A 24698-nucleotide genomic window follows, 5' to 3' on the forward strand; every position below is an offset into this window, starting at 1 on the left:
GAATTTTACTATTCTTGAGATGCTGTATGAATGACCTGTTTGGCTCAGCGTCTTCCTATCTAACTGAGACATTGTCTTTCTGTTTTTAACAAAAACAGAAATTAGTGGAGAAACTCAGTAGTCTTGGAGCATCTGTGGGAACGGTTCTGTCGAAGAGTCACCAGACTCAAAACATTAACTCTACTTTCTTCCCAAACATGCCGCCAGAGACCTACTGAGTTTCTCCACCAATTTCTTTTTGTTTCACATCTCCAGCATCCATAGTTCTTTGTTTTAATGAATCGTATTGGCTGGTTGTGGTCGGATTGGAAGGATGAGAAGATTTAAGTGCAGGATTGATTAGTGCTGATATTTTTCTTTTCATGATTAGGGGGCTGATGACTGTGTGGAATGCGCTCATTATAGGGATGGTACGCAGTGTGTGGAGAAATGCCCAAGTGGGTTACATGGGCATGTTTGGAAATATGCTGATGAAAACAACGTCTGTCAACTGTGCCCAACAAACTGTAGTCATTCGTGAGTAAATAGCAAATGCTGAATTGAGACTTTCAGTGATTCTTCTCCAAGTTTGTGTTTTCTCTAAAAGATTGTGTTTTGCCTTCAGGTGTACAACTGGTGAAGATGGATGTCCTGAGGAGCCTATTCACAGGTAACAGCACTGCTTTCATCACATCCCCCCTAATATGCCAATTCAGCCTCTCCATCAACATACACGCTATTAGTAGTGTGTCAACACTGATATTTCCAACTAGGAGAAAGTGAGGACTGCAGATGCTGGAGATCAGAGCTGAAAATGTGTTGCTGGAAAAGCGCAGCAGGTCAGGCAGCATCCAAAGAGCAGGATAATCGACGTTTTGGGCATAAGCCCTTCTTCAGGAATGAGGAAGGTGTGCCAAGCAGGCTAAAATAAAAGGTAGGGAGGAGGGACTTGGGGGAGCGGCGTTGGGAATGGAATAGATGGAAGGAGGTTAAGGTGAGGGTGATAGGCCGGAGTGCAGGTGGGGGCGGAGAGGTCGGGAAGAAGATTGCAGGTCACGAAGGTGGTGCTGAGTCCGAGGGTTGGGACTGAGACAAGGTGGGGGGAGGGGAAATGAAGAAGCTGGAGAAATCTGCATTCGTCCCTTGTGGTTGGAGGGTTCCTAGGCGGAAGATGAGGCGCTCTTCCTCCAGGCGTCGTGTTGCCATGGTCTGGCGATGGAGGAGGCCAAGGACCTGCATGTCCTTGGCGGAGTGGGAGGGGGAGTTAAAGTGTTGAGCCACGGGGCTGTTGGGTTGGTTGGTGTGGGTGTCCCAGAGGTGTTCTCTGAAACGTTCCACAAGTAGGTGGCCTGTCTCCCCAATGTAGAGGAGGCCACATCGGGTGCAGCGGATGCAGTAAATGATGTGTGGAGGTGCAGGTGAATTTGTGATGGACATGGAAGGATCCTTTGGGGCATTGGAGGGAAGTGAGGGGGGAGGTGTGGGCGCAAGTTTTGCATTTCTTGCAGTTGCAGGGGAAGGTGCCAGGAGTGGAGGTTGGGTTGTTGGGGGGTGTGGACCTGACGGGGGAGTCGTGGAGGGAGTGTTCTGTCCGGAACGTTGATAGGGGAGGGGAGGGAAATATATCCTTGGTGGTGGGGTTTGTTTGTATATTTCACTTCCAATCTTCTTCCCGACCTCTCCGCCCCCACTCCCTTCCAGCCTATCACCCTCACCTTAACCTCCTTCCACCTATCGCATTTCCAACGCCCCTCCCCCAAGTCCCTCCTCTCTACCTTTTATCTTAGCCTGCTTGGCACACCTTCCTCATTCCTGAAGAGGGACTTATGCCCAAAACGTTGATTCTCCTGCTCCTTGGATGCTGCCTGACCTGCTGCACTTTTCCAGCAACACATTTTTCAGCTCTGATATTTCCAACCTCCAACATTCAGACGATTTGTAAACTATCCCAGTGACACATTCCACAAACTAATTTTCAGTATAACACTAGCCAATTGCCATACCAGTCAGATTATCTCAATTTTCTTTTATTATCAAGAAATATGCATATATGTTTCATATTTGTAGCAGTGACTTAGCAAGTTGTCAGTTCTTCATTTCAAGGTTAGCATCCAATCCTGGTCATTGATAATGAATCCAAATTCCAAATGAACTTGAATTTTCATGGGTGACATTGATGTTTTGCCATGAAGATTTTGAGTCCATGCAATTCCTGGACTGAGGGGGCTCTGCAGCACAATAAAAAATATTCCAGAGCAGCATCCCCTTTTAGTGATCCTGCTAAGGGATTTTAGAGCCCCATGCACCTGAATGACGTCAGGAGGAGTAGGTGCTTATTGTGTTAAACCTCCTGGCAGTTAAACCTCCATGGTTTTTCAACTTATCGAAAAGACAGAGAGGTGGGCAGAGGGGGTGGGGTTGCCTTGTTCGTTAAGAACAAAATTAAATCTATGGTATTGAATGACATAGCGTCGGATGATGTGGAGTCTGTGTGGGTGGAATTGAGGAACCACAAAGGCAAAAAAAACATAATTGGAGTTGTGTATAGACCTCCTAACAGTGGTCAGGACCAGGGACGCAACATGTACCGGGAAATAGAGAGGGCATGTCAGAAAGGCAAGGTTACATTGATCATGGGAGACTTCAATATGCAGGTGGACTGGGTCAATAATGTTGCTAGTGGATCTAAAGAAAGGGAATTCATGGAATGCTTACAGGATGGCTTTTTGGAACAGCTTGTCATGGAGCCCACGAGAGCAGGCTATTCTGGACCTAGTGCTTTGCAATGAACCAGACTCTATAAAAGATCTTAAAGTAAGGGAACCCTTAGGAAGTAGCGACCATAATATGGTAGAGTTCAGTCTGGAGTTTGAAAGGGAGAAGGCAAAATCGGATGTAATGGTGTTACAGTTGAATAAAGGTAATTATGAGGGCATGAGAGAGGAACTGACTAAAATAGACTGGAAGCAGAGGCTAACCGGGAAGACAGTAGAGCAAAAATGGCAGGAGTTTGTAGGCATAATTGAGGACACTGTACAGAGGTTCATTCCCAAGAAAAGAAAGATTAACCGGGGAGGGATTAGACAACCTTGGCTGACAAAGGAAGTCAGGAAATGTATTAAAGAAAAAGAGAGATCCTATAAAGTGGCTAAGAACAGTGGGAAATCAGAAGATTGGGAAGGATACAAAAGCAAACAGAGGATAACAAAGAGTGTAATAAGAAATGAGAGGATCAAATATGAAGGTAGGCTAGCCAGTAATATTAGAAATAATAGTAAAAGTTTCTTTCAATACATAAGAAACAAACGACAGGCAAAAGTAGACATTGGGCCACTTCAAACTGATGCAGGAAGCCTAGTGATGGGAGATAAGGAAATAGCAGGAGAACTTAACAAGTACTTTGCGTCAGTTTTCACAGTGGAAGACATAAGTAATATCCCAAAAATTAAAGGGTGTCACGGGGCTGAGTTGAGTATGGTTGCCATTACGAAAGAGATAGTGCTAGAAAAGTTAAAAAGTCTTAAAATTGATAAATCTCCTGGCCCCGATGGGATACACCCTAGAGTTCTGAGAGAGGTGGCTGAGGAAATAGCAGAGGCATTGGTTGAGATCTTTCAAGAGTCACTGGAGTCAGGAAAGGTCCCGGATGATTGGAAGATGGCTGTTGTAACCCCCTTGTTTAAGAAAGGATCAAGGCAAAAGATGAAAAATTATAGGCCAATCAGCTTAACCTCGGTTGTTGGTAAAATTCTAGAATCCATCATTAAGGATGAGGTTTCTAAATTCTTGGAAGAGCAGAGTCTGATTAGAACAAGTCAACATGGATTTAGTAAAGGGAGGTCATGCCTGACAAACCTGTTGGAATTTTTTGAAGAGGTAACAAGTAGGTTAGACCAGGGAAACCCAGTGGATGTGGTCTATCTAGACTTTCAAAAGGCCTTTGATAAGGTGCCACACGGGAGGCTGCTGAGCAAGGTGAGGGCCCATGGTGTTCGAGGTGAGCTGCTGGGATGGATTGAGGATTGGCTGTCTAACAGAAGGCAGAGAGTTGGGATAAAAGGTTCTTTTTCAGAATGGCAGCCGGTGACGAGCGGTCTCCCGCAGGGTTCGGTGCTGGGGCCACAGCTGTTCGCATTATATATTAATGATTTGGATGAGGGAACCGGGGGCATTCTAGCGAAGTTTGCCGATGATACGAAGTTAGGTGGACAGGCAGGTAGTACTGAGGAAGTGGGGAGGCTACAGAAGGATCTAGACAGGTTGGGAGAGTGGTCCAGGAAATGGCTGATGGAATTTAACGTGAGCAAGTGCGAGGTCTTGCACTTTGGCAAAAAGAATAAAAGCATGGACTACTTTCTAAATGGTGAGAAAATTAATAAAGCCAAAGTACAAAGGGATCTGGGAGTGCTAGTTGAGGATTCTCTAAAGGTAAACATGCAGGTTGAGTCCGTGATTAAGAAAGCGAATGCAATGTTGTCTCTTATCTCCAGAGGGTTGGAATATAAAAGCAGAGATGTACTACTAAGACTTTATAAAGCTCTGGTTAGGCCCCATTTGGAGTACTGTGTCCAGTTTTGGTCCCCACACTGGAACATGTCCAGCGGAGATTCACACGGATGATCCCTGGAATGACAGGTCTAGCATATGAGGAACAGCTGAGGATCCTGGGATTGTATTCGTTGGAGTTTAGAAGATTAAGGGAGACTTAATAGAGACGTACAAAATAATACATGGCTTGGAAAGGGTGGATGCTAGGAAATTGTTTCCATTAGACGAGGAGACTAGGACCCGTGGACACAGCATTAGAATTAGAGGGGGTCATTTCAGAACAGAAATGCGGAGACATTTCTTCAACCAGAGAGTGGTGGGCCTGTGGAATTCATTGCGACAGAGTGCAGTGGAAGCCGGGACGCTAAATGTCTTCAAGGCCGAGATTGATAGATTCTTGTTGTCTAGAGGAATTAAGGGCTACGGGGAGAACGCTGGTAAGTGGAGCTGAAATGCGCATCAGCCATGATTGAATGGCGGAGTGGACTCGATGGGCCGAATGGCCTTACTTCCACTCCTATGTCTTATTATGGTCTTATTATGTGTTGTTCATGTAAACTTCCACAAGAAATGTAGGCTTCGCTATCTTAAGCATCTGCAAGATACATTGCAGCAATTCCTCTGACAGCATCTTCCAAACCTGCTATTTCTACTGTCTAGAAGAATCATGGTGGCAGACATATAGGAACACCAGCACATGCAGCTTCCCCCTCCCCCAAGCTATTCACATGAGATAGCTTTGGCAAATAGAATTAAGGAGAATCAAAAGAGTTTTTACAAATACATTAAGGACAAAAGGGTAACTAGGGAGAGAATAGGGCCCCTCAAAGATCAGCAAAGCGGCCTTTGTGGGGTGCTGCAGAAAATGGGGGAGATACTAAACAAGTATTTTACATCAGCCTTTACTGTGGAAAAGGATATGGAAGATATAGAAAGTAGGGAAATAGATAGTGACACCTTGCAAAATGTCCATATTGCAGAGGAGGAAGTGCTGGATGTCTTTAAATGCATAAAGGAGGATAAATCCCCAGGATCTGATCAGGTGTACCCTAGAACTCTGGGAAGCTAGAGAAGTGATTGCTGGGCCTCTTGCTGAGATATTTGTATCATTGATAGTCACAGGTGAGGTGCTGGAAGACTGGAGGTTGGCTAATGTGGTGCCACTGTTTAAGAAAGGTTGTAAGGACAACACCAGTGAGCCTGACGTCAGTGGTGGGCAAGTTGTTGGAGGGAATCCTGAGGGACAGAATATACATATATTTGGAAAGGCAGGGATTGATTAGGAATCGTCAGCTTGGCTTTGTGCGTGGGAAATCATGTCTGACAATTTGATTGAGGTTTTTGAAGAAGAAACAGTAAGGCTTTCGACAACGTTCCTCATGGGAGACTGATTAGCAAGGTTAGATCTCATGGAATGCAGGGAAAACTAGCCACTTTGGATACAGAACTGGCTCAAAGGTAGAAGACAGAGGGTGGTGGTGGAGGGTTGTTTCTCAGACTGGAGGCCTGTGACCAGTGGAGTGCCACAAGGATCGGTGCTGGGTTCTCTACTTTTTGTCATTTACATAAATGATTTGGATGCGAGCATAAGAGGTACAGTTAGTAAGTTTACAGATGACATCAAAATTGGAGGTGTAGTGGACAGCGAAGAGGGTTACCTCTGGTTACAACAGGATTTTCGAAGTTTGTGCAAAGATTTGTAGCTCGGGTGCTCGTTGTTGTGGTTCTGTTTGCCGAGCTGGGAATTTGTGTTGCAGACGTTTTGTTCCCTGTATAGGTGACATCCTCAGTGCTTGGGAGCCTCCTGTGAAGCGCTTCTGTGCTGTTTCCTCCAGCATTTATAGTGGTTTGAATCTGCCGCTTCCGGTTGTCAGTTCCAGCTGTCCGCTGCAGTGGCCGGTATATTGGGTCCAGGTCGATGTGTTTACTGATTGAATCAGTGGATGAGCGCCATGCCTCTAGGAATTCTCTGGCTGTTCTTTGTTTGGCTTGTCCTATAACAGTAGTGTTGTCCCAGTCAAACTCATGTTGCTTGTCATCTGCGTGTGTGGCTACTAAGGATAGCTGGTCGTGTCGTTTCGTGGCTAGTTGGTGTTCATGGATGCGGATTGTTAGCTGTCTTCCTGTTTGTCCTATATAGTGTTTTGTGCAGTCCTTGCATGGGATTTTGTACACTACATTGGTTTTGCTCATGCTGGGTTTCGGGTCCTTCGTCCTGGTGAGTTGTTGTCTGAGAATGGCTGTTGGTTTGTGTGCTGTTATGAGTCCTAGTGGTCTTAGTAGTCTGGCTGTCAGTTCAGAAACGTTCTACGACCACTAGGACTTACAACAGCCACTCTCAGACAACAACTCACCAGAACGAAGGACCCGATACCCAGCATGAGCAAAACCAACGTAGTATACAAAATCCCATGACTCTAAATGAACAATTGAACGGCTTAAGTGCTAAATGGCCTATTTCTCTTCCCACACAGCAATTTGTGGTGCAATAGTAGAGTCCCAGCTCTGGGCCAGAAGGCCTGGGTTCAAGTCCCCTGTGCTCCAGAGGTGCATCATAACATATTTGAACAGGCTGATCAGAAAATAATGACAAAAAATTAGCCATCTGTAATGGATGTTGAAGTCATTTATCTTTAACTTCAGAAAATGTTTGCGAAAGTGTCTCAAACTATATTCCAAGGAAGTTTGAATTGATTAAAGAACAGGTTTCATCAATATTAGAACAATGAGTTGGATCAGATGCCATCCCCCGTATTTAAAAGCTAACACCTACAAGACTTGACAAATACATAGATATTATATAATAGGTAATTACATGGTAAAAATAAACTAACAAATTAAAAGATCTTCTATGATTTCACAATGGGATAAAGATTCAAAATTTGCAATTAGCCAAACATTGGATAATTGACATTCAAAATACGTCAACATCACAAAACAGATGCACACCAGCTTGCAAACTCCCAAAAAGCTCTAAACAAAATGCAGTTCAGTATTTCAGCTGCAATATTCTAATTTCACAGTCTAATACAGTCAATCAGTTCCTCTCCAGAACAGTCCACAAAAACTTCAACTTGTTGCTCTCAGCCAATCTTCAACTTCTGATACTCACACTGAGTACCAAATCCCACAAAATGCATAACTTTGCTCCATCCTTTCTCTAATCAAGAAATTTTCATATGAACCAGTGATATAAAAAGGAAATGTGAATAAAAGATGAATAGACAGTGACCAGAAAAACAGGCATTTTCATGTAACAAATAACAAGCAATTGTCATCTGAACTAGGAAGATCATAATGCCTTGTTGGAAACAACATATTAGTGGAAAGAATTTAAATACCAAAGATAATTGCAATTGTTAAACTGTAGTGCCACTAAAAAAAAGGATCCTGAACCTGTTATTTATTGCAACCTTAATAGAGAGATGAAAATAGCTGTAGAAAAACTATGACCTAAATTTCAAGAAAGAAGCTTTAGCAAAAAGAGATGTTCAGATATTTTATAGCAAAATTTGATTAACATAACCAGTAGCTTCTGATAAGATGGTGGTGGAGTAGGACTTCTCAGCATGGGGCTCATCCACTTTTCTTTTAGTTTCTGTTCCTTTCTCCTATTGTCCTTACCTCTTCAAGACTTTGGTTATGGCGACAATGTCGTCAGCATGCACTTGTGCGGAGGTGAGTTTGGGATCACAGTGGCTTCTGCCTTGTTGAGGCGTTCTGAGTGCTGACTTGTGGCTGCTGATGCAGAGGTGAGTTTGGCATCCTGCTGCCATCTTCTTCCAGCGCAGATTCATGGAAGCGGTGGCGGAGTCGTGTTTGGGCCCAGTACAAGATCAGGCAGCATTAGTAAGTAGCTGCATCAGCAAGATGGGCCCAAAGCAGACTCACGGAGGTAGCAGAGCTGAGTGTGGGCTGAAGCAATACACAACAGCATTGGTGATACCTGATTTGGCGAGGTCCAGCAAGCACTCAGTGGTGAAGGCATCGGTGGAGGCACAATGACACCAAACAGCCACGACTTTGATTCCAGCCGCAGCGATGCACCAAAAAAGACTTATGCCTGGTCACCAGGCATATGATGGAGCACTTACAAGAAGGACTGTAAAGTTGGACAATTAATTCATTGATCTGCTTTCACATGTTTTGCTTTATTTTTCTGTGTTTTAAGATAGCACTAGAGGGTGGTGACACTGTACAAACACTTCACTGTATTTTGTAGCATGAAACATGTGACAATGGTAGTCAGACAAACCATTGTATCCTTACTAACAAAGAAAAGACTAATGAACAACTTCAACATCAAAGAGAGAAAAGCCCTCAAAAATGACCAGGATGTAATCATAGTACCAGTGGACAAGGGCAAAATGATGATTATAATGGACAAGACTGAATGTATTCAGAAAGCAGAGAAACTACTTGTCGATACTGACACCTACCTACAGAGGGAGCATGACCCAACACCTTGTTGTCCTTCTCACCCTAAACCTCTGTCCTCTAGTTCTGGACTCCCACGCCCCAGGAAAAAGACCTTGTCTATTTATCCTATCCATGCCCCTCCTGATTTTATAAACCTCTATAAGGTCACCCCTCAACCTCCGATGCTCCACAGAAAACAGTCCCAGCCTGTTCAGGCTCTCACTTTAGCCCAAATCCTCCAACCCTGGCAACATCCTTGTAAATCGTTTCTGAACTCTTTCAAATTTCATAACATCCTTGCGATAGAAGGGAGACCAGAATTACACGCAATATTCCAAAAGTGGCCTAACCAATGACCTGTACAGCTGCAACATGACCTCCCAACTCCTGTACTCAATACTCTGACCAATAAGGAAAGCATACCAAACTATCCTATCTACCTGCGACTCCACTTTCAAGGAGCTGTGAACCTGCACTCCAAGGTCTCTTTGTTCAGCAACACTCCCCAGGACCTTACCATTAAATGTATAAGCCATGTTCTGATTTGCTTTCCCAAAATGCAGCACCTCACTTACCTAAATTAAATTCCATCTGCCACTCCTCAGTCCATTGGCCCATCTCATCAAGATCCCATTGTACTCTAAAGTAACATTTGCTGTTCACTGCACCTCCAATTTTGGTGTCATCTGCAAACTTAATAACTATATTTCCTGTGTTCACATCCAAATTATTTATATAAATGATCAAAAGCAGTGGACCCAGGACTGATCCTTGTGACACACTAGTCCTGACGTCCAGTCAGGAACCCTCCACCACCACCCTCTGTCTTCTACCTTTGAGCCAGCTCTGTATCCAAATGACTCTGTATCCATCTGACAAAACTCTAGCCAGAGAGACAATAGTCAACCTCCTGGACAAACAGAACAGATGACATAACTGGGAACCTATCAACAAGGACTGCATACTCACACTAAACGTGTGCTTGACAACACCCTTCACATTCAACAACCAAATATATGAACAAATCAATGAGAGACCTATGGGCTTATCCATCTCTGGGCTTATAGCAGAAGCAGTGATGCAATGACTGGAACAAACAGCCCTACCACAAGTCTGATCCACATTCTGAATCAAATACGTGGATAACACTTTTGTAATTATTAAATGAACAGCAATTGAGCGAACACATTGGATTATCAACACCATTCTCACAGGTGTCAGATTTACCAGAGATGAGGACTGCATGCAGTTCTGGTCACCACATTATTGGAAGGATGTGGAAACTTTGGAAAGGGTGCAGAGGAGACTTACAATGATGTTGCCTGGTATGCAAGGAAGGTCTTATGAAGGAAGGAAGGACTTGAGGCTGTTTTTGTTAGAGAGAAGAAGGTTGAGAGGTGACTTAATTGAGACATACAAGGTAATCAGAGGGTTAGATCAGTGGACAATAAGAACCTTTTTCCTATGATGGTGAAGACTAGCACAAGGGGGCATAGCTTCAAGTTGAGGAATGATAGATATAGGACAGATGTCAGAGGTAGTTCCTTTACTCAGACTAGTAGGGGTGTGGAACTCACCAACTTCAAGGGCATTTAAATGGTCATCGGATAGGCATATGGATGAGAATGGAATAGTGTAGGTTAAATGGGCTTCAGATTGGTTTCACAGGGCGGGCCAACATAGAGGGTCAAAGGGCCTCTCCTATGAGGGAACCAACAATCAACTCCCATTCCTGGATGTGATGGTAAAAAGAACAGTGAATGCACCACGAGAGTACAGCAAAGGCACACACATGGACTAGATCCTGAACTGCAAAAGTAACTACCCAAACACACACAAGAGAAGCCGCACTAGGACCTTGTTCAAAAAGGCTACAATGCACTGCAACACTCCTGACCTGTGAGGAGAAGAACAACGCCTCTTCACCGAGAACGGATATCTCCGCAACTTTGTCCGCAGATGCCTAACAGACAAACGACGCGACGAGGACATGCCATGACCAGACACACTAACCACTCTATATAAAAAATGTCTCTGAACTGACAGCCAGACTTCACCACTCACTGGGATTCATGACAGCCCATAAACCAACAAGCATACTCAGACAACAACTCACCAGGACAAAATACCCATCATGTGCAAGACAAACATAATTTACACAATTCCACGCACGTACTGCACAAAACACTTTATCGTACAAGCAGGCAGACAACTAGCAATCTGCATCCATGAACACCAGCTGTCCCTGGTAGCTATACGCACAGATGACAATGACTGCGTATTTGACTGGGACAGCACAGCAATCGTAGGGCAAGCTAAACAGAGGACAGCCACAGAATTTTTAGAGGCATGGCACTCATCTATAGACTTGATCAACGAACACACTAACCAAGACCCAATATACCGGCCAACACAATGAACAACTGGAACCGGCAACTGAAAGTAGCAGAAACAGGACCTAATAAATTTCAGAAGAGACAGTACCACAGCACTTCATAGGACACTCCAAAACACTGAAGATGTCACATAGACACGAGAAAAAACATCTGCAAATCAACTTCACAGTTTGGCAAACCTACCCACAACCACAGCAATGTTTGAGGATAAACTATGGTAGTTTGAGTCAGTAGAGACCAAGATCTTGCTTAGTTGACTTTGTACTTGAGTTGGTGTACTTGGATCTTTTAGGTCCAGAGGCCTGGGTTCAGGTCCCATCTGTTCAGAGATGTCTCATAACATGTTTGAACAGATTAATTTTTTTAAAAAATGGACTAGAATGTTCCCCAGGGCAGGAGTTAACTTCTGAAAAGGTGAGGGGTCGAGAAGGGAAGAGTGAACCTGGTACTTGTACTGCACAATATAGTTTAATAATAAAACAGTTGTAAGTCTCTGAAAATCTTGTACTGACTGATTCAGTCTGTGGAATCTGTCAAAGAGTTATCGTCATGTGCCCCTTCAACTTCTTTATAACATATTGGGTGTTTTATAATGTTTCATGACTGTTTTGGATAATGAAATAATTTACTATTGATTTATAATATTTTGATTGTCTCAGATGCATATCTGTTTAGGCATTCTAATGTTACTCTGAAATTCAGGAATGCTTTGGTCCTGAGCATTTTGGATTTGAGAGGTTGCAGTGATAAAATTATTCTAGATTTGAGAGGTTGCAGTCTGGATAAGAACATTTCTGCTGTGTCTCAGAGCCATACAAGAACTCCCTTTGTTACTAAGATCTCTGACCAATATCAGGAGTTCTGATGAGAGATTTTAATTGCTGAGCTTCTTAACATCATGGGACCTACTTTAGTGAAGATTGGTCCTTAGTCCTTGAAATGTGATGTTTCTGTTTAACTAATCTCTCTGGTTCTCTTCTGTGTAGCCAGGTGACCTCAGTGGTGGCAGGAATAGTTGGCGCACTACTCTTTGCAGTCCTTATGATTCTTCTTGTTATCTGGTTCAAACGCAAGAAACGACTGAAGCGGAAACACACAATGCTGAGACTCCTGGAAAGAGAGGTGAGTGTTAACGTAGCAAACTAGCTCTTATCCTCCTTGTGGGAAATTGTTGCAATTCACCATGAAGCACCATCAGCTGGAGAAGGGTCATGGTAATGTCAGATACAGTGGTTGACTCAGTGACCCACCTTGTTCACAGGCATCTCCGAGATGAAGCACGAGTGGTCAATTTTCCTTACCCATGAGATATTCAAATAACACCCTCTTCACATTCCATCCCATCCCTTCCCATCTTGCTTACTCAAAAAAAAACACTTCAGACAGCGCAGCATGCCAAATACCACGCTGAGAATCTCAGTTGAGAGCTGAAGAGTTGGGACATTAGTTCCTGACTGATGAAAGTGCTACCACTGAGCCATTGCTGCCTCCTTTCACAGAAAAGACTGGAATTGAAGTCCTGAGCCTCCATAAAAACTGCAGCTATCAATTTATGCAACCATAGTGAAAACACAAAGTGAAGCACCCAGAAAAGGGGTGTATGAATGTGCAGAGGAGAAAGTGAGGACTGCAGATGCTGGAGATCAGAGCTGAAAAATGTGTTGCTGGAAAAGCGCAGCAGGTCAGGCAGCATCCAAGGAACAGGAGAATCGACATTTTGGGCATAAGCCTTTCTTCAGGAATGAGGAAGGTGTGCCAAGCACTGCAGCCTTGACCTGTAATCTTCTTCCTGACCTCTCCGGCCCCACCCCCTCTCCGGCCTATCACCCTCACCTTAACCACCACCTACCTATCGCATTCCCAACGCCCCTCCCCCAAGTCCCCCCTCCCTACCTTTTATCTTAGCCTGCTTGGCACACCTTCCTCATTCCTGAAGAAGGGCTTATGCCCGAAACGTCGATTCTCCTGCTCCTTGGATGCTGCCTGACCTGCGCTTTTCCAGCAACACATTTTTCAGCTATGAATGTGCAGACTCAACTCCACATCATATTCTGTCATGGTACACGGTCTCACTATATGGGTAGGACTGTGTGATTTAACCAGTGGTGCAGTGGCACTGTAACTCACCTGATAAGTAACTACCAACCACTGACTTTGCATCCTACCTTGAACGTCATTTCAATTTTGATCAGACTAAAGAAAATAAGTTCTTCCCAGAATAGATTCACATTTTAGTTCTCACTCATTTAATTCACTTCTGTATTGAATTTGAAGTGGTTTTCCAGGTCAGAAATGTAAGAGGTTCCAAGGTGCCCTGTGAATCCCCAGTCTAAATTGTTGTCTGATAATTTGTTTTTCAGCTGGTTGAACCACTGACCCCAAGTGGAGTTGTTCCAAACCAGGCCCATATCCGAATCCTGAAGGAAACTGAAATGAAGAAAGTTAAAATTCTGGGATCTGGTGCCTTTGGGACAGTTTACAAGGTGAGTAAAGAGACCCTTGTGCATTGGGACCTGGAGAAATTCTGATCACTTCTTCAACTTACTCCTTCTTTCCATCCATTGTTTAACTGTGTGACTGGTTTGAAGCCAGGTGTCAGTCAGGTAGCAGTCCTCAGGTCCATCTGGATTGTTGAATTCTGAGTGGCCACAATTGCTGAAATGTGGAAGCTGGAAATACAACTTGCCACATTTCACAAACTGATTCATCAGTTTACGTTTCAGTTGAGTTTCGAGCTGGTTCCACATTTGGGTGCTGCTGGAGAATTTAGAAAGCTTCCCTACGTCACACTCGCTGTGGAGCCACTCCTCGGCTCCAGAATTTATCTCAAATAATTTTAGGTATATTTACCCACCCAGTGATTAGCTGGTGTGACCTGTGACTTGACAGGATGTGGCAGAAGCATCATTTATGAATGATTTACACCAATTACTTTGTAAGTCTGTTCTGGGTAAGTTTGCTAAGAGACTTCACCCGATGGCCTCAAATGTCTACTTTCCTGAATACAGGGAGTCTGGATGCCGGAGGATGAAGATGTGAAGATTCCTGTCGCTATTAAGGTTTTAAGAGAGGGAACGTCTCCAAAAGCTAACAAAGATATCCTGGATGTAAGTGTAACAAGTTACATATCAGCCAGCGATTCAAACAATTGGTTTAATAAATGCCACAGGAATATAGCCATTTGTTACCCTTATGACTAATCAAGAGCATTATAGTGATGCAGATTACCTAGCTTCTGGTGCAATAGGTTCCCCTCACAGTTTGAAATGGAATCAGGGCAGGCCACCAGAAATAGCTAAACTCTCATTCCATTTTCCCACATTCATCAACAGATGATGATTCCCACATACTGCTAGCTCCAGCCTCTCTGTCCTCCATTGACAATTTCTGAAATTACTGAGGTGGATTTTGATTTCTCCAGTTATTTTCACCTTAACAGTTCTGCCCAATCAACATTTAGTGGATTAGTTTCCAGCATGATTGATTCCAGTGAAATTAGAACCTCTGCAAATCAGTGCTTTAGCATTTTAGTAAAACTTCTTTTTGCTCTGAATTTCTCCTCAGACTTCGACAGGTTCTGGAACCTTCCAAGCACATTCTCATCATGTGGCCTCCCAGCAAAGCTCTGTTCAAGACTCCCACATCTCCTGTCTCATTGGTCCATTGGTTCAGTAGTTTGTGAGTGCCCTCCCATCAATATGAGTTCTGAGGGCGGTGTGCTCCAACTCTGTTCCCTCTCCAAATCAACCACCTTCCTCAGTCATCATCCACTTTCCTGCAGATGATTTCATTCTCTACTCAGTGCCCTTTAAATCCCAGACTCTGTGGTGCTCACAATCTACAATCTCCTTGGTGAAGCGGCTGAAATATTATAACTTCTGTATCTGCCTTGAGTTCAATCAACACTGAATTCAAAGATAGAAAGGTGCTTTAATCCCTAATGTTTCATTCTGAAGGTGAGGATGAAATTTTGCCAATTCCCACAACTCAGAATCAGAAGTACTTGCTATAGCGGAGTTTCAGACAGCGCTGATTGGCACAGACTACTGAGGTATTTTTGTGTATTGTAGGAGGCATACATAATGGCGGGAGTGAGTAGCCCTTACGTCTGTCGTCTGCTTGGAATCTGCCTGACATCTACTGTTCAGCTGGTAACACAGCTGATGCCATTTGGATCCCTACTGGATTATGTCCGAGAAAACAGGGACCGAATTGGATCTCAGCATCTCCTCAACTGGTGTGTGCAGATCGCAAAGGTATGTCAGCAGAGAGGTCTGAGCTGGACACATGACACTGCTCGTGTGGAGCAGGAATCTTCAGCACTATAGCCATAATGTTGTCAGGGTGGCATGGTGGCTCAGTGGTTAACACTGCTGCCTCTCAGTGCCAGGGACCTGGGTTTGATTCCCAGTTTGGGCGACTGTCTGTGTGGAGTTTGCACATTCTGCCCTCGTCTGCGTAGGTTTCCTCCAGGTGCTCCGGTTTCCTCCCTCAATCCAAAAATGTGTGGGGCGGGTGAATTGGCCATGCTAAATTGCCTATAGTGTTCAGTGCATTAGTCAGGGGTAAATATGGGGAATGGGTATGGGTGGGTTACTGTTCGGATGGTCGGTGTGGATTTGTTGGGCTAAAGGGCCTGTTTCCATACTGTACAGAATCTAATCTAAACCTTTGCTGTATTTAGTGCCTTCAACATGTTATTGGTAGTGTAGTGAATCAAGTTGCCTGAAGACTGGCATCTCTGATGTTGGAGATCTCAGAAGGAGGTCAAGAAGAATCATTTACTTGGCACTTCTGCTGAAGGTTGTTACAATAGCTTCAGCCTTGTCATTTGCACTAATGTGTTGGCCCCTGTCACCATTAAAGATGAGGATTTTTTTTGACCCTTCTCCAGTTAGTTGTTTAATTGTTCAGAACTGGATGTGACTGGACTGCAGAGCTTTGATCTGATTCATCAGTTTTGGGATCATTTAGCTCTGTCTGTAGCATGCTATTCCAGCTGTTTAACACGTACGTACTGCTGTGTTGTAGTTTCACTAAGGTTGACAGCTCATTTTAGGTATGCTTGGTATTGCTTCTGGTAAAAGTGATGTAGAATAGCACCCAGTTCTAGCAGCTACATCTTTTAGGACTCAGCTAGCACATTTGGATGTGGTAGTACTGAGATAGTCAGTGATGGACATTGAAGTTGCCCACACAGATTACATTCTGTGCCCTCGCTATCCTCCTTGCTTCTTCCGAGTTGTGTTCAGCCTGGAGACTGACTGATCAGCTACGAGTGGTAATGATTGGTGGTAAACAACAAGAGGTGTCCTTGCCCCTGTTTGATGTGATACCACAGAAAACTTCATGGGATCCAGGGATCAAGAATCAATGGTGAGGATTCCCAGGGTCACATTCTCTTGACTGTATACCTTTATGCTGTCACCTCTGCTGTGTCTACTGCCAATGGGGCTAAACGTACCCACAAATGGTGTTATTGGCTTTAAGTTATGATTCAGTGAGTAGGCCATAGGTTGGCTGATGTACAAGATGACTGTCCAAAGGTTAGTGCAAGTCTAGATATTTTTGAGAAGACTTTGTAGGATAGACTGGGTAGGATATGCCATTGTCTGCTTTTAATCTTAAAAACTGAAAAATCTTAGTTGTGATATAAAGTTAAAGGTGAGCTTAGGGGCTGGAGTTGCACTCACTGATGTTCTCTTTCACTCAGGGAATGAACTATCTGGAAGATCACGTTCGATTGGTCCATCGTGATCTTGCTGCAAGGAATGTCCTTGTGAAAAGTTCAAACCACGTGAAGATCACAGACTTTGGGCTTGCTAGGCTGCTGGACATTGATGAGACAGAATATCATGCAGATGGCGGGAAGGTAAATGCTGCCTATTAGCAGTGTCACAGTAGAACAACCTCAATTCAGACTGTACTGTTTGAGGAAGCCTTGCCTACATGTGATTAATCTGAATTACCGAAATTCTAGAGTTAATGAGGGAAATCATGCAGACCCCGAGAGTTTCCACCTCAGCCTTTATTCCCTTTGTCGACTTGAGTTGTCCAAGCTCAGTGTGTACCTGAATGTTCTTCATTGTCTATAAATTAATTTCTTTTTGCAGCTGATATGTTTGGGTTTGCAGTGATCAGGACCGTAGACTGTTTTCCTGCTGCTTGCCAGTGAGAATCAATGCTTTTGGGTTCACAGAATGTAAAATGATTCATCTTGTCTGCTGTTTTCTTAGGTTCCAATCAAATGGATGGCATTAGAGTCCATTTTGCACCGAAAATTCACCCACCAAAGTGACGTCTGGAGTTATGGTATGTAAACCAGCCCTGTAACTGTGACCTCTCAGTGCACATTCTGATTATCAGCATATATAGGAGATAAGGTGAGTGCCTTAGAGCTTCATCTACAGTTTGATTGCTGGGAAATTCTAACTGAATCCATCAGGGTTAATGTTGTGATATTTGTGGCAAGCTGATGATCTGGTAAAATTCACTCTTAGTGAGGGAGCTGGCTGCCTGAGGTGCTCACACCGGTTATGGAGCTGCACTGAGAGCACCTGGGTATCTGAATGCACTGATCGAGGGAGCTCCAGGATATACATGTTTAATGGCCAGTACAGTCATATACAGGGCAACCCCTGAATCCATGCATCTGGTTACCGCGGTTTCAGTTCCATGCAGTTTACCGCGGCCCAAACATATTATAGGGAATGATCCAGAACCAGGGACCAGGAGGCTGCTGGGAAGGTATGTTTCCCATTTAAATGAATGGATTTGCACCTATCCACTGTTGCGGGCTTCCGTAGTAGGTCTTGAAAAGTATCTCCTGTGGGTACGAGGTGGCTACTGGTCAGCAATGTCCTTGATACCTGTATGTGCCGTACTCTTTGTGCAATAAAGTAAAAAATGTTTGGTTACCTGCAGGAGTAACGGTCTGGGAGTTGATGACATTTGGAGCTAAACCATATGACGGTATCCCGGCTCGTGAGATCCCTGACCTGCTGGAAAAGGGAGAGCGACTCCCACAGCCCCCCATCTGCACCATTGATGTCTACATGATCATGGTTAAATGTGAGTTAGAAATCTGTTGGACACAACATGGAACAGCAGCTTAGAGAATGCAGCACAAAAATATCATGTGAGACTGCTCTCCACAGAGTCGAAAATCCCCGGGTACTGGACTGAACCCTGGGAAACAGGAGCATTGTGCTCATCTATGCCGTAAACTTGGTAGTTTAATGCAAAAAGAACTCTTGGTTTAAAAGGTGAAAATAATGGAAATACTCATCAGGTATGGCTCCACCTGGGGGGGGGGGGGGGGGGGGGGAATTGCTTTTAGAGCTACTGAGTATTTCCAACATTTTTAATTTTTACTCACTCGTTTTTCAGTTCAGTGATCTTCCCTCAGACCTGGAAAATGGAGACGTAACAAATCTTAATCAAGTCCCGAGGCAGGGTGAGGAGGAAAGGGGAAAGTCTATGACTGAGTGGAAGGCTGGAGAGACTTAAAGACTGTTATGGGCCAGACCAGACCCCCTCAAAATATTTTAAGGCAGTAACCTCGACCCTAACCTTTTCTTATTTTAAAGACAAATGTGCAGTACCTGTTCCCGATGCAATGTGACTGGTCAAGCTACTCAACGTTATGCAAAACACAATTTATTTCAACACTGTAGTTAAAATGCAACCAAAGAAATAGGAATTTAGAATAACTTAACTCTATTGGAAACTTAACAGAATAGTAGATACAGTAACTGTTCCTAATTGACAGTTCCAATATAGTAACATCCCATAAACACTTCAGAAGAAAGTAAAATTCAGAGGCAGATTCTGACATGCAGTTCTCCAAACCAGGAGAGAAAACACATCGAGAAAATTCAGAGAATATAGCTGTCAGGAGACATTCACTGAAGCTTCCAACATTTTGGAGACCCCAATAGCTTCTCTCTAAAGCTAAAGTTAAACCTAAAACTAACAAAAACTAGAAAGCCTGGTCTGTTAGAGCTGGTCACACCCAGGCTACTTCCATTGTTCTTACTTCATGAAAAACCCCAAGGTCTCATAAGGTGTTTATACAAGTGGTCTTTACTGGGCAGTTCCGCATCTCTGTCTTACAATCTCTCTTCAAAAGAAAAGCAGGGATAAAATAACCTCTTTAAACCTCATTGTCACAAGACCAAATAACTGGTGCAAACGACACAAGGCAAGAAGCAAAAGATGGGCTTGGGAAAGGTGTAGATAGCAACAGCAAAATTGCAAATACATACCATCCCAAATAATACAGGCAGTGGTAATGATGTGAAATTATTGAATTGATGTTGAATCTGAGCACTGTAGAGTGCTGAACGAAAAAAGAGCTGCTGTTTCTGGGAACTTATTTTTGCTCTTCATTGGAATCAGGGGCCGAGAGTAAAGAGATTGGAGTGAAGCAGCAAACTCAAATTTGCAATTTCTTTGTGACCTACAAGTATCTGCAAACAATTATTTTACATCTAATTTGCAATTCTGAAAATGTGAATCTTCTCATAATCAAGGAAAATAGGTTAACAGTAGCCAATAACCAAACTCTACCTTCTCCCAAGCAGCGGCTGTACTTGAGAAACATCTTCACTGGCATTGGAACACTTCAGGGTGTTCTGAGAGAATAATGACACTCAATCAATGAAAATTTTTATTTTCTTTACAATCCTCACTCACTAAATCTGAAATTCATCCAGATGACAGGATGTATGCCTGTGGAGCTTGGTTTTTGATAGCTTTCCTGATTATTCTACTAGGCTGGATGATCGACTCGGAATGTAGACCCAAGTTCCGTGAATTGGTGACAGAGTTTACTAAAATGGCCCGAGACCCCCCCCGATATGTGGTAATCCAGGTAAGTGCCAGAGGAGCTGCTACATGGGCCTTCCTGATGTTGGGCGCAATTAATTGCTCAGACTCCTGCACACATCATGTCTCTCTGTCTGTCTGTCTCTCTCTTATTTTTCTCATTTTTCTCTTTTTTTCCTTTTTTCTCTGTCTTATGTATTTTTCTGTCCACCTGATTTTGCGCTCACTCACATGCTCTCTTGTACATTACGTTCCCTCAAATTCTCTCTCACTCCTTCAGTTCTCTCCCTCCCCCCCCATTTCTTTCTCTTCCTCCTCCTCACCATTCTGTCTCTCCCTCCTTATCCTGTTCTCTCTCTTCCTCTCCACACCTCCATTGTTCTCGCTTTCCCTCTTTCCCTGCCATTCTCTCTCCCCCTCTTTCCCTGCCATTCTCTCTCCCTCTCCTTCCTCCCTACCTTGTTCTCTCTCCTTCCTTCTCGTGTTCTCGCTCTCTTATACCTGCTCGCCCCCATTCGCTTTCTCCTCCCTCCTCCTAGTCTCTCTGTCATGCCTCCTGTTCCTCATTACCTTACTTCCATGTTACTTCCACGACCCCTTCTCATTTTCAGCAGATGCAAGACAGAGTCTGATTTCTTCTGAGAGATGCTAAGCTGATCTTGGTTTTCCTATTGTCTTGTTTCAGGGTGATGAGCAGATGGTCCTTCAGAGCCCCACCGACAGTAAGTTCTACCGCACTCTGCTGGAAGATGAGGACATGCAGGATCTGATCGACGCTGAAGAGTATCTGGTACCACATCAGGGGTTTTTCACCACTCAGCCCCGCACCCATTACAGGAGCAGAATGTCATCTTCCAGAGTAAATATTTGTAACAGTGTTTAACCGAGCTCCTTTTAGACCAGGTCAAGACACCTAAATCTGCCTCCATTGGCAGAGTCCAGTTCCATCCAGTCTGGGGCTTTAGTAATGGAGGTCTGGATTAGGAGCAGGTGTTTGTGTGTTCGGAGGTCACAAAAGCCAAATTGTGGAGCAGTATTGCACATATTGTTGCTGTAACAATTTGTAATTGGCAGTGTCTGCTAACCCTTTCAGACTCCTGCCTGATCATGGAGAACAATTGGGCGTGGGGTGGCCATTAAAAAGGAAGTCCAACTGGAAATTAGTGTCTTTGTGTTGGCTGAGGCTAGGTAGTGATGCCTTCACAGTCAAACGTCTTACTGATAGTTACTGGATCCATTATTGAACAACGGCCCTTGGACGTAGGAGTCAGTCTAATGACCAGATTCGGGTTGATGGAGAAAGTCATTATATTTGGGGTTAAATGTATCCAGTCCCGATCTGACATCCTCTTGTTTTCTTTCCTTTTTTAGAGTGCAACAAGTGTGGCAGAAGTAGAAGGTCAGGGGTCAGAGGCTGCACAGAGCTCTGGCCTGGTGTCTGGTGCTTCACAAACAGCTGCTGCCTGTGTCGACACTTGCACTGAGGCTGAGAATTCAGGATGTAGAGGAGTGCCCTGCTGTCCTACCAGAGAGGAAAATGTCACTCAGCGATACAGCTCCGATCCCACAGTGCATCTGACCGATGAGGGAGAAGATGAGGTGGATAGTTACATCTCACTGGGCTCTGATCAAACTGAAACAGGTTAATGTCGATGATATTTGTTCCTTCTCCTGCCGACTTGCTTTGAAAAGTCCATTGCTAATTCTTCATGTGGGAGGTAGGGCAGAGGGTGCATCTGGTGAAGTCTGGGTCTGATCTTTGGCACCAACATGACCTGATTTTGCTTCTAATCTTCATCTTTTGTTTCTTGTCAGACTACATAAACCAGGCAGATGAAACCTTATCTCCCAGCCAAGCTCTGGCTCGAGGTAATGCCAGGAATGGGCCCCAGATCCCAAAAGGTCAGTTCAGAAACACTGTGGAAAATCCTGAATATTTGACTCAACAGAGTCTGTCTGGGAACAAGGACCTACCATTTGATCATCCTGATTATTGGCCGCCTGATCTCCCAAGCAGGTTACACTCTGGGAATAATCCTTGCCTGAGCCCTGCTACCCCGTCACTAACACAACCCAATGGATACATCCGGGTTGCAACAGCGGAGAACGCTGAATATCTTGGCCTGGCGGAGGCTAGCAGTGTGTAGAGGAATCCAGCAGCTTCTGGTATAATCAGCTGTCTCACTGCCTGAAGACTGAACTGCAATCAGAACCTAAGCGTACTCAAAACAGAAGGACACATCTCTCATGTCTAACAGCATCCGTTAAAAAGGCAGCTTATTTTACTCAGCACCTTAACTAAATCTTACTGTAAACAGGCTTTGTTGAGTGAGACATTTGTTGGTGCCACAATTTCTGTTCTGGAATATTTCACAAAAGAGCCCAGGTTAACTGGTGAAACTCTTCCGAGATGTAGTGTAGGTGAACTGGCAGTAAACACTGTACTGACCTAGGCCACTGATCAAGAGCTTTTGGAAACAAGCAGGCAGAATGTGAAATGTTCCTTCAGAGTCCTGTTCTTATTGTAACTCTTAAAAAAAAAAAATCATAAAACTATTCACGATTAGCAAAAAACAATTCCCAGTCTGATCCAGGGATTGCTGGTGATTCACTGTGAATCCTTCAGGCCATCCAGACTGGATCCCACATCTAAGATCTGCTTGAGTCTCAGTGCAGCTACCCTTTTCTGCGTATTGCCCCCCCACCCACCCACCTTCTCCGCAGGTGCAATGGCTAGACCCTCTCAACCTCTTCCCTGAGGGTTGCCACCCCAGTGGTTTAGGTGTGGGAAAGGCTCTGAGCTTCTGAGATACTGGGTGTCTGTTTCTGATGGGAATAGGCAGCATCACATTTAACAGATAAGTATTGCCCCGAACCCTGGTTGGGTGAATCAAAGGACAGGCAGTGAGGAGCTGATCCCGACTGGGGGATGGAGGGTGATACTGGGATTTGAGAGAGATCACAAGCAGCAGGCAAGATGTGAGAATTCACCGAACAACATTAAAAGGAATTAACTTTTTTTTTGTATATGAAGTTTAAAGTTTGTACAACAGAATGTTGGAAATGAATTGCTTTTGGTTTGGAGAATGTTGTAGAAATTATTCAATTCTGAAATTCATGAGTTTTTAAATCCATTTGATCAGAGTTTTTGTATATTCGATTATGGGGAAAGAGTTTTATATGTTTGTAAAAGATATTTTTTCTAGAAGTATCCATTTGATGTGAATGTTTCAATATGAGCACTTTTACTTCTTTCTGGGAAATGGTTTGATTTTATTCTGATTACAGCTGATGATGGAATTGCCTAAGTGGCCCTCACTCCATTAGCCATCTGTATTGTTCCGTTGCAGGCTCAGAGCTGCTTTGTTTGAATGGAGGGCCAGGCTGGAATGATTTACTGTTTGGTAAACTGGTCTTCAATTAGACTCCAGTGCAGTTAGAGCTATGCTGTGATGAGGATTCATTCTTGATCCTATGGGTTTACCAAGTGCAGGCAACAGGAGCTTGTTATCCCTCAGCATGGACAAGGGTGTAATAGTCACATACTTCAGTTAAAAATCTCACAACACCAGGTTATAGTCCAACAGGGTTTCTTGGAAGCACTAGCCTTTGGACTGCAGCTCCTTTATCAGGTAGCAGAGCAGCGCTGTGAAAGCTAGTACTTCCAAATAAACCTGTTGGACTTTAACCTGGTGTTGTGTGATTTTTAACTTTGTTCACCCCAGTCCAACACCAGCTCCTCCACATCATAGTCACATACTAACAGAAACTCCTCGTGCCTGGGCTGTTATTAGACTTTACAAAATTGCATTGCTCATTGGAGTCAATTCGGGATCAATCAATAAGCATATGATCTGACTTTGTGAAATTACTGTGGTGAATTACCCCAGCCATTGTACATTTTCTCTAAATCTGGATCATGTAAAACACTATATACTGCAAATAAATCTCACTCTATTTTTATGTTTTCTTACTTTGCTTTCAAGTTTGGACATTGCATTTCATTACACTAGTGTGTGTCCCTGTTGGGAACTTTGCACATTTCCTTCTCTCAGTTGGTCACCAGGGAATGAAGAGGCAGTGAGAAAAAAGGGGTGAACAATGATCCTTCAAACTGGAGCAAAGTTTAGGGGAAATGGACTAGGAAATGGCTATAACTTTCATAATTGCTCACAGCATCTGATGGGAATTATGTCCATTCCCAGGCTCCACACTTCAGGAAGGTTGTCCAAGACCTTGGAGGTCAAGGAGAAGGCACAGAAGGGATTTATTGGAATGGTACCAGAATGGAGGGATTTAACTCGAGAGACTGAAAAAGGTCAACTTGGAGCAGAGGAAGTTGATAGAGATTTATTGGAGATGTTCAAAATCAGCAAAGGCTTTGATAGTGTCAAAAAAGAAAAGCTGTTTGCAGTGGCAGAGGGATCAATAACCAGTGAGACTGAAGATAATTGCAAAAGCACCAGAGGCAACATGAAAAGAATGACATCACAACTTGTTGCATGAAAGGCTGCCATATTCAGCAAT

The 24698-nt window shown here is 43.8% G+C and overlaps 1 protein-coding gene across 3 annotated transcripts in view; it reads left to right on the plus strand.

Moving 5' to 3' along the window:
* The window catches only part of erbb2 (erb-b2 receptor tyrosine kinase 2), a 72456-nt gene extending 48322 nt beyond the window's left edge, over positions 1-24134 (plus strand). For 2 of the 3 annotated variants that reach the window (XM_072561170.1, XM_072561168.1), the window contains exons 15-27: positions 371-516; positions 605-649; positions 12329-12464; positions 13703-13825; positions 14351-14449; positions 15413-15598; positions 17056-17214; positions 17579-17654; positions 18267-18413; positions 20120-20217; positions 20857-21030; positions 21543-21813; positions 21987-24134. In XM_072561170.1, coding sequence (XP_072417271.1) covers positions 371-516; positions 605-649; positions 12329-12464; positions 13703-13825; positions 14351-14449; positions 15413-15598; positions 17056-17214; positions 17579-17654; positions 18267-18413; positions 20120-20217; positions 20857-21030; positions 21543-21813; positions 21987-22318 — 1992 coding nt within the window. In that variant the 3' untranslated portion in view covers positions 22319-24134. The remainder of the gene's footprint in view (positions 1-370; positions 517-604; positions 650-12328; positions 12465-13702; positions 13826-14350; positions 14450-15412; positions 15599-17055; positions 17215-17578; positions 17655-18266; positions 18414-20119; positions 20218-20856; positions 21031-21542; positions 21814-21986) is intronic. The other variant, XM_072561169.1, reaches the window with a different exon arrangement.
* The last annotated feature ends 564 nt before the right edge of the window (positions 24135-24698 follow it).

Source organism: Chiloscyllium punctatum, chromosome 42, assembly GCF_047496795.1.
Source record: "Chiloscyllium punctatum isolate Juve2018m chromosome 42, sChiPun1.3, whole genome shotgun sequence".
NCBI lineage: Eukaryota > Metazoa > Chordata > Chondrichthyes > Orectolobiformes > Hemiscylliidae > Chiloscyllium > Chiloscyllium punctatum.